At 43.1% G+C, this 12427-nt stretch overlaps 1 protein-coding gene and 1 long non-coding RNA gene across 4 annotated transcripts; one reads left to right on the plus strand and one right to left on the minus strand.

The window, feature by feature from the left end:
* Window positions 1–2614: 2614 nt before the first annotated feature.
* LOC124680588 (auxin-responsive protein SAUR36-like) lies at window positions 2615–3094 on the minus strand. Its single transcript, XM_047215657.1, has one exon. It carries the CDS (start codon window positions 3046–3048, stop codon window positions 2617–2619), a length of 432 nt encoding a protein of 143 aa, XP_047071613.1. The 5' UTR covers window positions 3049–3094; the 3' UTR covers window positions 2615–2616.
* Window positions 3095–3626: 532 nt separating this feature from the next.
* Window positions 3627–5969, plus strand: LOC124680596. Of its 3 annotated transcripts, none has more exons than XR_006995535.1 (5): window positions 3627–3799; window positions 3933–3977; window positions 4127–4317; window positions 4567–5251; window positions 5658–5969. It is a non-coding gene; the product is annotated as an uncharacterized LOC124680596 (long non-coding RNA). The 3 variants fall into 3 exon arrangements; XR_006995534.1 differs by having other exon boundaries at window positions 4567–4673; window positions 4759–5969; XR_006995533.1 differs by having other exon boundaries at window positions 4567–5969.
* The last annotated feature ends 6458 nt before the right edge of the window (window positions 5970–12427 follow it).

The raw sequence follows: 12427 nt of genomic DNA on the forward strand, positions 1-12427 counted from the left end.
ACTTCTTGGAAAGTTGAGCTAGTTTCTTGGAGCTCATCATGGTTGCTTGTTTTGATTTTGAAGGAAAGGGAGTTTGACTCTGAGGAAATGATCAGAGACAAATGTTAGATTGTGTGTGGCGATGGTTTGTGCCATGATCATGTATTTTAGTATTTATAGGGAGCGTGTGACTATCACAGATACCAAGTGTTCGTTGGACACGGCCATTAATTGGTCACCACAGTTGGTCGGTCTTTAACACGGGCACACGGAATGCTGGGTCCAGCCCTTTAATCTGCTAGATCTGAGATAATAAATATATCTACTAACCTATTGGCCCTTTGTATACTAATAATGTTATATGCAGTTTTTGCTTGCCTGATTAGTTTTGTATTAGTCATGTTCAACCCGGATATCTTAAGATGAGATACAGCACATCATTCTGCCACCTTATGATTTGAAAAAAGAATCTAGAGAAGTTACTCTACTCCGTTGCATTTACCGATTTTCCTAGTCTTCCTTTCGCTGCAAGTGCCATGTAATTAACTCGAGATGATTTAACTATCATCACATCTTCTACAAAGTTGAGCATATAATAATAGAATCTGAGCAAACTAGAGGTTCTGTGTTCATATTTAAACTTGTCGTCCAGCCTTCATCTGATACAAGAACTAACATTTTGCTTAGATTCTACTATATGCTTGGATGTACTGGAAGTCAGGAACCTTGCGGGGTTGGCCTAACAGTAATACTAGCTTATTAGGTTTCGTATTTTCTAGCACCAGTCAGCGACCCTGATATCTAGGGTATTTAATTCCGCTGGATTCGTCAAACATTCCAGTAAATCTGTAAGTATGTAGCCCAATCCTATGTCTATTACCATACTCATGGTCCTGCCACTTCCAGTATTGATCAATTTGAATGCATTGCACTAGTTAGATTCAGAACTCATATATTATAAAGGATAAGTAGCTAGTACTATTGTAGTGCAATAAGGTTTATTGGTTACATGGCTTCAGATCCTATATTGCTATACAGGTCTGAACCATTACGACAAATGGAAGCTGCGTCTTAAGCCTTTTTACTATTTAGAAGGGGTTAAAGGTAATGTAAGCTTAAACCGTCACAAGTAATGTGTAATTGTTGTGCTTAATCATTTGTTCTTGTTGTGAAGCTAAATATGTGCGTTCTTGTTATGGTATAGGAGGGAATGAACTCATTGTCTGTTTCAGGATAAACACATTGTATTATCAGGTCTAGGATTTTGGTATTTGGAATGCTGTTTTATATCTTTGGAGGGCTTTGAATCTAATGCATATCCGGTGGGTGAACAAATGGTCCATGACTTCTGCCTACTTATGAATGACACTAGTTGGTGAGCAACAAGGCCATGAGTCTGAACATGCAGTGTTCGCTACAATGGAGGCAATATGATTTAAAGTGGATATTACTGGGCCAACACGCAGTTGGTGCATGCACTTATGGTCCTTCTGAGACCCTAGCTGTGACTTGGTGGTTAGATGATTGGATACGTGCTGCAGAATTAGGTCACTTAGGATGTTTCGCAGGGGCTTCCTTGGCTGATGAAGCTAGTTTTTTTTTTGTTAACTTATGAAGCTCACTTCATGTGCTTCTCAGTGGTACTAGCAAAATAAGTACTGAATATTGTGCAGTGTCTAAGAGACATGACTGCAGCATGTATATGCTCCTGAATTCATAGGAGGCTTACAGAAGCAGCATCTTTTTGACGAGCATAGAAGCAGCATCTTTTGTTGTGTATATAAAGAACTGTGTTTGCTGGTTGGTTACATATTTTTACCAACATTAATCTGTTAACGAGGTCTTTCTTAGTTCAAGCAACTTGCTCGACAATTTCATACATCATTTGGTACTGAAATCTGACTTTTCTGATGGCATCTCTTAACACACCGCAAACTGCATAGTGCATACATATAAGTAATTTGGTAGAATCTGATACAGTACTTACATATAGTGCATAGTAGATCCTTTTCTTTTTTGCTTTTTTCCCTTGGCTATATTTATCACATGGTGCTTTGGATTGTGCTTTTGTTTTTGTTTCTGGTTTGCTTTTGGTTGTGTAGCTTTGCACCTTCTCTGCATTTTCATGTAATAAAGAATGACTTGGTACATCATTTGGTACTGAAATCTGACTTTTCTGATGGCATCTCTTAACACAGTGCAAACTGCATAGTGCATACATATAAGTAATTTGGTAGAATCTGATACAGTACTTACATATAGTGCATAGTAGATCCTTTTCTTTTTTGCTTTTTTCCCTTGGCTATATTTATCACATGGTGCTTTGGATTGTGCTTTTGTTTTTGTTTCTGGTTTGCTTTTGGTTGTGTACCTTTGCACCTTCTCTGCATTTTCATGTAATAAAGAATGACTTGCATTGTGATGCTTTCGAGGAAAAAAGAGTAGTAGAAATTGTTTCAACGGGGTAAGCTTGATTCTTCCTTTTCAAATCACAATGTGATTATTCTTACATGCATCCATCTGCATCCACGGGACAATTGGAAAAATGTCACACAGAACTGTGCTCCAAAAGTACATCCGGGAAAAAAAGATGGAAGGTGAAAAAAAGAAAAAAAATAAGCTGCAGATCTTCACTTTTCAGGAGCTGTGCACAGCAATTTGCTGGTTAAGCCTGCTGGGTAGTTGCATCATTCTGCTTGGGTGGTGGCAAATCATCACTAAGGAGCTGAGGAGTGCCCTCTCAACATCTTCTGAGGCCTCTCTCCTAAGCAAACACATCACATACTCCATCGTTGCTGTATCACAAGGCAGGGTGATCCGCTCATCACTTGTGAACCCAAACTCCCGAGACATTCTCAGGAGCTCCTCGAAGACCGTCGTGTGGAGGCACGCTAAGGGGATCTCAAATCGGCTCCCATCGGAGGAGTAGACAACGAAGTGACCCTTGCCTGCAACAGAGCTGCATGATGGGTGGATATGCTTGTCCGATGTTGTCACCCTTCTTCGCCCGATGGCACCAATACCCTGCCACCTTTTGGAAAGTTGAGCCAGCTTCTTGGAGCTGATCATGGTTGCTTGTTTTGTTTCTCAAGGAGATGGGCTGTGACTCTGATGAATATATCAGTGTATGTGTGTGCCGATAGTGTGTGCCATTATCGTATATTTATAGGGCGCAGATGTAGTAGGAGGAGTAGAAAATCGTTAGGGGACAAGGCCATAAACTTCCTTGGTGTGATGTTCCTATCTGTGATTGAACATTGCAAGTCTAAATGCACTAGGTTACTGTTTCGATCATGGTGGAGCCATCTTTGCTGCCTTGGTACCTAACTGAGCACCAGAGTGGTTGAGCTTTGATGCAGCCGTACAATATATAGGACCAGTGCTGTAGTTTACTGAGAATTTTGATTGAAGCAGCATATTGGAGATAATAAACATATCTTCTCTTTCTAAATAGCTGACCCCATTTTGCTGGCCTGTTGTGAAGCCACGTCACCCTAATTAGCGACCCCTTCGCATTGACACACTCGGTTCCTCTGGCTTACTTTTTTTCTCCTCTTTTCCGCCCCGTCTTCTCCGCAGGCCTGCATGTCCTTGGAGCCAACTGCCTCTCCACCTTTTGTCTCCTCCATTACGACCTGCCTCTTTACCCATCGCATTGATATTCATTCTTTTCTCTTCATCTCCTGCAAACAACAGTAACCGATGGAACAAATCTTCCTCTTCTCTCCCATAAAAGCACTAGACCTGCGTTGTCTCCATCATCCTCATCCCCACCATAACTGGGGATGCGGTGCCCCTGCTCTGATATGAATCCCCACAGGTGAGCCATCCCACTTAGGTTTCTGATTTATCAGATTTTCACTCCACGGGGCGGATTTGCTGGCCTGTGTCATCCACGCTCATCGCCGGGTTGAACGCGTGTGCTGAACGAAACTAACCTCGAGCCCTTGCAGGCGCCAACACTCCACTTCATCCCACGCGTCAATTCAGGATTTCAGGTTAGTAGACAGATCGATGGAACTCATCCGTTGCTGCCGACTCCAGGTTAAAAACCAGGACATCATGCTCGCGCCTCCATACATGGCCGCTCCCCATTTTAATTTCCTATTTTTTTCAATCCCTCACCATATGTTTGTCAATCTTTTAGGTTGTGCTCCGCCCGGCTCGAGAGTTCATCCATAAATCTCCCCGCCACCTGATTTGATTGGATTTTGGTTGGATTATACAAGCTGCTCGAGATCCACAAAATTCGTTGAGAAGCGGCCACCCGCATCTGAAATTCGTTGAGGAACACCACGGGTAGAGATCTGGAAAATCCGTGCTCTCCGAATCTCCAAAGTAAGAGTAGCTCTCTGCATTCATAATAAAATTCCGGTCCCTCATCTGTGTTCATGTTCATCTTCTAATCCACCTCCATCTTCTTGACACTTTCTGCAATCATGTTACTTTCTTGCTGTGTGATAAAATTCCCACGCGAACTGACATCCATGCCCTGGATTTTTATGCATCAATCATATGTGTGTTGTTTAACTGATGATCTTCTAATGTACGATGACTCACAGTTTTAAGCCGTTGTTGTCATGGCAGCATGTTATATTTTCATCAGGATCGCTGCCACCATAAGGAACTTTTTTCCGACAGTCTCGTGGTTCATACAAACCTCGATTGGGCTGCCATTTATAGTGGGATAAAAGGTCCTCCAAATTATGCTAGCTGAATAACTTCTGTCAACAGCATACAATTGGTGCTCTAAGCGCATGCTTTGTATTCTTCTTGCAGGTTAATGTTACAAGTGCATTAGAAAAAGAAGTATTCTGCGTTGATTTTTGTACCATTGCTCCGGGTTGTGTTACAAAATGTATGAATGTATTCGCTCAATACACAATCTTGGCCATGAGTCACAAGAAGGTTCTTCATGTCTGCATTCTTGCTCAGCTATGTGCAATTACCAACTACTGAGCATATCTTTTGAGGTCTGAATCAAGTTTGATTGACCTTGGCTATTTCTATGAATATGTAGACATTATTTACCCACAGCACTAGCACAACAATCGTGATGCTATCCACCTTTTATTCAATTTAGTATATTGCAAGATGCCCTCTTTATCTTCCAATTCAGTCAGGTGATGTTGTACCATATATGAAGACTGCAGAGAAGTCTGTCTTCAGTTCTTTACCAAGGAATGCAGAGAAGTCAGTCTTCTGTTCTTTACCAAGGAATGGGAAGAACATATTTTCATATAATACTACTGCCAACCACATTGGATCTATGGTCAGTCCATTGTATGTTATAGTATACTTTATCTTCATCCATTTCTTCATTGTTGGAATAATGAATCTGTTTAATTTACTTATCGTCTTACATGAGACAGCTTTTAGGGCGGTGCATACATCCAGCGAGTGTTCAAATGCATAAGTTTATTTAGCAAGTGCTTAATCTACTATACGTACTACCTGTACGAGGTGTCTTATCGCCATTGCTTTACCCCTTCAAATATATAGTTATATTTTCTCATTCACTAATACCCATCACTTTGTGTGAATTTTCTGATGTCACCTTTACAGTAAGACATGCCATGGTTAAGGCGTTATATTTCTGCCTTGGTGCATGGACAGATAATAGTTTGGTTTTATTTTTGCGGTGAAAAGCTCTAATCAATACTTCTCCTTTGTTTCAGATGATAGTAAAAAAAGAAGAATACTCTGTCTTCGTTCCTGATGCCGCCAAGTCATCAATAAGGAAATGCCAGATTGATGGGCTTCATTGGTCAATAGTGAAGTTAAGTGAACAGTATGGATGATCAATATACTTTAGATTTCCTTTTTCCCCATTACATTGGCTCTTTTCTATTTGTTGTCATACATATTGACACCACTTGAATCAATGATATACTGAAATTGTTCCCGTCATTTGACAAGGTTTGTACTGAGTTTTGAAAACGACATTGTATTCAATAATTTGAGCAATTGAGAACTATCATTCATGTCAATTATATTTTATAATTGTTGTGAGAGATCAATGGGAATGGTTTTTTTGTTATATATTATTACTATATCTTTGTAAAATGCATCTAATTGTTAATAAACTATATCTTTGGCGCATTGATGTCCCGCAGCAACGCGCGGGGTATCATCTAGTTTACTAACTTGCTGCCCCTTTCGTGCATTATCATGCAGCTTTTGTTTGCCCGGTTGATTTTATAGTGCGCTGCTCAAGGAAAATGTTGAAATATGAGGTATTACCATTATCCCACCTTATGATTTTGAGAATTTTACAAAAGTTATTTCCATTGAATTTGTTGATTTTCTTTTGCCCCTTGGTTTGCAAGTGCTATATGATTGACTCAAGATGATTCACTATCTTCCATTGTGTGATCGACTAGTACGCCATAGTGGGCACCTCACGACGTGGAGAGAGAGAGGTCGGTGAAATTCAGGGAGTTACCGGGACGGTGAGACTGGAGTTACCCAGCTACGAGTTACCCAGCTACATATCTCACAACGGCGACGAGACCCAACGTGCTGCTATAATTCACTAGGGCAACTGTTGTAGCAGCAACTCACCTCATCTCTAGTCCCTGGCAGCTGGTGTGGTTTCTTCTGTCTTAGGGTTAGCTCTCCTCAAGCTCCCTCCTTTTTAGGTCAGCACACACATGGGCTTGGGCCACTTGGGCCAGAAACATGTCCAGTGTTCAACACTCCCCTCAAGATGGATGGTAGATATCTATCAATCTCATCTTGTCACATGCCAAGTTGCATTTCCTTGTTCCCAATCCCTTTGTCAAGCAATCAACAATTTGCTTCCCAGAACTAACATGAGTAAGGCTGATAATCCCAGCATCAAGTTTCTCCTTAATGAAGAAGCGATCAATTTCCACATGTTTTGTCCTATCATGTTGGACTGGATTATTTGCAATACTTATAGCCGACTGATTGTCACACCAAGCTCTCAAGGGCCACTGTAACATCCCAAATTTCCATAAAAGAAAATTAGAAGAATTCCAGAGAGCAAAATTTCAAACCAACAAAAACTTTTTCTTGCATATAGTATCATGCTTAGGGCTGGTGCATTTGAGTGATATGCCATGATGCTTGTACCTTGTGTGTGTGCTAAACCCTAAAAGCCCTAAGGTGATCAAGTGAGGATCACAAAGAAAATAAAATAAAATAAAATAAAGGCAAATGCTAAAACCCTAAAACCCTCACATAGACTCTATGCCATCTTTATAAATCTTGACCATAGACCAAATTGATCTTCACCATTAGTTAGAATATATTACTAAACTCATATTACAACTTTGTGAATCATAGAAACACCAATTAAATCGAATCCAAATAAAAATTGAGGTCACATGGAATAATGGTCAAATCTGCCCATTATAATCTGGTCCCCACTTTGAGCCCCTGTATTTCAAAATTTTCAAACTAAACTCTTAGCACTCTTTGCATGTCATCCAAGAGGACATCAAGGTGAACACATTATGTGAAGAAATATATGCCAAATTCTTTTTGGATCAAAATCTACACACATGCAAAGTTGGAACTTTTTATTAAAGTGAACAATCTCACACTTGACAATTTTGAGAATTCTTGAATTTAAAAATTCCATCATCACCCCAAATCCTCTCTGATCATTTACAACATATATCAACAATCACATTTCAAAAACTTTCATCTTTTTAATTCTTCCAAATTTGGATATTTTTGAATTTTTCAAACTCGGGCACTATTTGCAACTATTGCAAATAGTGATCTACACTACCCCTAGCACCCCTACCTGGTTCCCCTGCCCCCTCTCACCATCAAGGACCCACAGGAACCCTAGGAGGGAGAGGCATGGCAAGCCATGGCATGGCCATGCCGGCCATGCCGAGCACCACCTCCTCTCCTTCACCCTCCTCCACGGCCCCGATGCCACCTGGCACTCCACCTCGCTCCTCTAGCAACGCCTAGCATGTCCATTGTCGAGGAGGAGGCCGACCCTGGCCGGCCGACGCGCGCACTGGACGTGCTCACCATGCCGGTGCCGTCGCGCATGGACATGCGCGGGCACGCCCTGGACACGCGCCGCGCGGCCACCACACGCACGCCCTGGCCCCTCTCTCGACGGGTTGAGCGTCAGCACGCCACCACGACGCCGCCAGACACGCGCACCGCCCAGACCCGTGCTCGCCGCCGCCGGGAACGACGACGTGATCCCGTGGACGCCGCGACAGTCATGGAAGCAACCCGACCAAGTTAGGCACCGCCTGGACCCGATGTCACCGCCAGTAGCTTCGCCTGGACACGCTGAACAGCGCCGCGTCGCCGCCTAGCCCACTAGCTCGCCGGAGACGCCGCGCCCATGTCGACCTTGCCCCTGCCCCGCAGCACCCTTGCTCAGCTATAAAAGGAGACCTCCCCTGGCCATTCTGAGCACACCAGCACCATCCCCTCTTCTCCCTCGACCACCTCGACCACTTCCCCTTCTCGATTCACCACTGGAACTCGCCAATTTAGCCGCCGGAGCCCGCCAGTACCTCACCTCGCCGCCGACGATTGGAGCCGCCCCTGGAGCTGCCGCCGGTGCCAGAAGCTTCGCCGTCGTCTACACCTTCCCCGAGCACACTGCCAGCCACCGCGGGAGCCCTGGTTAGCCCTCCGACCCCCTACCCGAGCCGCGCCGGCGAGCTCTTCTCCTCGTCGACGACGATGGACGTGATCCGTCGGATCACGATCTAATCGTGCGTCCCACGTCGCCCGTACCGATTCGGGTGCGGTGAGCCGCTGACAGGCCAGCCCCACCCTGTCAGGCAGCCCACGCGTCGGTGGACCGTGGTGGGCTGGACCTGGGCCATTTCACGCCGTTTCGGCCCGTTAGTTTTTCCCGCCGGCCTTTTTAATTCAAACTCAATTTAAACAATTCCAAACAATATTCAATACTGCCCAAACTTTGAAATTCAACCATTTCAAATTGGATAAACCAAATTCAGTAAATTTTATATTGTTGGAAAGCCACTAAAATTATCTACAATATGCCACTGGTCTCATGACCAGATTCGTTGTAGAATTAATTCGACAAAAATAACAAGGCAGGGACTTTTCCCTACTCAATTAATTATTAAAAATCAAATAAAATAGATATTAAGTTAGTTCCAACTCTGGTAGTTCACATATTACTTACACTAATTGATTATGCAATAAAATGGTATGGTCACCTTGCAGGATCATGCCCTAGTTTAAGTAGTGGACAATATGGCTATTTTTCCCTAAGTGATATTGTCCTAAAATATTATGCAAATCATATGAGGTGTCATACTTCATTTAAATCTTGTCTCAAATGAGTTCATGTGATGTTTGGACCCCTGGACCAAACACTCTTATATGAATTACTTGGAGATTTAAAGCATGTGTAGTATTATTAAATGGTATGAGGTACTCACCTCATTTAAATTATTTTCTTAAAATGCTAAGTGTGAAGAGGTTGACCTTGTTCAACCTAGGTCACATATTATGCATGAGAGAAATTAAATTTTAATAAGATAATGAGAGGAAGTTATATCTCTGAATAATTAAAAGTAATATGAGAGGAAATTATTTTTCTTAAATAATAAAAAGAACACCTTCACCAACCAAATAAGAAATTGTGATGCTAGTTTAAAGTGTGTAACTCATGAGTGTGCCTAGTTTAGTAAATTGTTTGGTATGATGATTGTGTACCCCGTATTCGTATTTTAGACGCTAGTACCGAGGAGTATCCGGAGGAGGAGGAGGTCTACTGTCAAGGAGAAGAAGACCACTTTGACCAGTTTCCCAACCAAGGCAAGATAATACTCTTGCAAAGTGCTAGCTCATCCCGAGCCAAGCACTACCCAGTTTACTTTATATTATGAGCCTAATTCCCAGTTTTATGTTTAAGTTTTACTTATTGTTATTAGGTACTGTTGTTTTATGATTCAATAGGGTTAATGTTAGATTAGTACAAGAGTATCAAAATTAGCCTAGGAGCAAAGCAAACTATTTAGCACCCCTCACCCTTAGATGCTAGTGCTAAATTAAACATGACTACTCTAGATGGGAACATGTGTGGTGAAAGAATGAAATGGATTTTGAAGGTGAATATGACCAAGAGAAGATGGTGATTTTTTGATTAAAACTAATATTGGTTTGGATGCGATACCTTTCCAATTATTGAGTACCCCCACAATACCTGATTATGGGTAAGGGCTTAACTAGAAGTTTATGTACCTTAGCATGAGTTCCCTCTGAACACACATCATAGGGGTTATGCCGAGGCTGCCTCCGTTGTTGATGAATGATGTGAATTGAAGGTGAATTGTACGGCCAAGCCTCGTGCAGTTCCCGGGATGACAGCTTGGTCATCACTCGGGAGGCCAAGCTCATGGGGAGAGGTGCTCATACTAGGGTTAGTAAATGAAAGGTTATGGTTGATGATCCGCGTATCGTGTTACGATGATTCGGGGAAATCCCGACGGATGAAATCAAATGTTGTGGCACAAGTGTGCAACCTCTCGCGAGTGTAAATCTATTCGAATAGCCGTGTCCACGGTTATCGGACGGTTGGAAAGGCCATACAGTTTCTAATATTAGACTTTGATCATGTGGTTGAAAAGAATGGTGAATGGTGACTTGATTATATTGAAAACACAACCGAGTTGTGGGAATGACACTAATGTTCCCACTTGAGTTAGTTAGTACATGAATAAGTCTTTAGTAAATACTGGTGAACTAAAACTAGCTTTATGCAAAGAAACTAGAGCTTAGCACCCCCTTACTAGAAATGTTAGCACTTACACTAGTATTAGTTTGCGAGTACATCAAGTACTCACGGCTGTGTCCCTGGCTATTCAAATGGCCAGACTATGAAGAGGAGCAGACAGATACGAGGAGGACGGTCAGCAGGAAGTCTACAACAACTAGGAGTCCGCTAACGTCAAGCGTTGGCCTCGTGGACTATAGAGTCCTTGTATCTTACGCTTCCGCTATGAACTTATGTTTGTTCGTTGATCGGTTCGTTGATCGTTAGATCAACTATTTGTGTAATATGGATCATGTGATTCCAATTTGTAAGACTTTATGAGTTGTAATGAATGATGATCTGTGATACTTAACTATTATGCCTCGCAACAACAATATTCCTGGGATTGCGATGTATGACATAATAGGCATCCGGACTTAAAAATCCGGGTGTTGACAAGTTGGTATCAGAGCCATTGTTTGACCTTAGGAGACCCTAGTTTAGAATGGACGTCCTGAAAAAAAAGAGAATGAAGTATTTCTGAAAAACTAAGTCTTTGTCTTCTCCTTAAAGTCCGTTGAAAAATAAGAAGTCATGTTCCTCCTTAAGAAATATACCTAAAATTTTGCCACACTTAGTCACATCTCTAACTTACTCATCCATTTCACTTTCAGATGGAGCCCTACGTCCAGACGGAGACCTACGATCTGGAGAATGGAGGAAGTCTGGTGTTCGAGCGCGACTTGTACCTTGTGTCCGAGAGGCTCGAACGTCCACCTCCCAAGTTCCATGGAGTCCGGATCCACGACACCCCCACCGGGGAACAGCGAGTGGATGATCACCGCTGACTTGAAGGGAAGTTCGGAGCCTCCCATCTCGGAGAGGATCCTTTTCTCCTTCAAGGCATGCAACTGGCCGGACGGGCTTGCTCACGCTCTTCAGGAGGGACTTGCTCGGGTGTGCGGACAGCACATCGCCGCACTCCGGGAAGCCGCTTCGCCTACTTCGCCAGGCACGACACCATGGGAGAACCCATGGCACCCTCTTCGCACCCGGTGCTCATGATTCATGTGGGGCATTTGGACTTGATGCTTCATGAGACCCGGAAGGACCTGGAGCGGACGCGGGTTCACAACCAACATGCCCAGATGACTGTGGCTCACCATGCCGAAGCTATCCGGATGCTCGCCAAGGACCGCAAGTTACTCCGCCTGCAGCGCGCCAAGAAGGATGCCACTATCCGCCGCCTTCGCGAGAAGATCCGCACTTTAGAGGTGACTGTCCGTACCCAGCAGGACCAGATCCAGGAGATGGAGGAGGATGGAGACGACATTCAGGGAGGTGATGACTTCCTGAGTGACGACAACGACTTTGAGGATGATGAGTTCACTGATGAGGAGGACTACGCGTTTCTGGAGCCCGAGGAGGATGGGATCATCACCATCGATGTGGACATTGATATTGAGGGGTAGTTGCACTAGATCACATGTGTAGGAATGGCTTGTACCCCGTCCTTTGTATCGTAGCATGAAGGGTTCTTAAAACCCTGGGTATGAGTATGTATCCGGTCCCTTGTATCGTAGAAGGAAGAAGAAGGGTTCTTAAAACCCTTAGTGTGTTAGCCTGTAATCTGTGATGCTTGTTACGAATGAATGAATGTTTGTGTGTTATGTGCATCATCAAAAGTCTTTAAAAAGTTTAAAATTTACC

The sequence above is a fragment of the Lolium rigidum genome, chromosome 1, assembly GCF_022539505.1.
Source record: "Lolium rigidum isolate FL_2022 chromosome 1, APGP_CSIRO_Lrig_0.1, whole genome shotgun sequence".
Taxonomy (NCBI): domain Eukaryota; kingdom Viridiplantae; phylum Streptophyta; class Magnoliopsida; order Poales; family Poaceae; genus Lolium; species Lolium rigidum.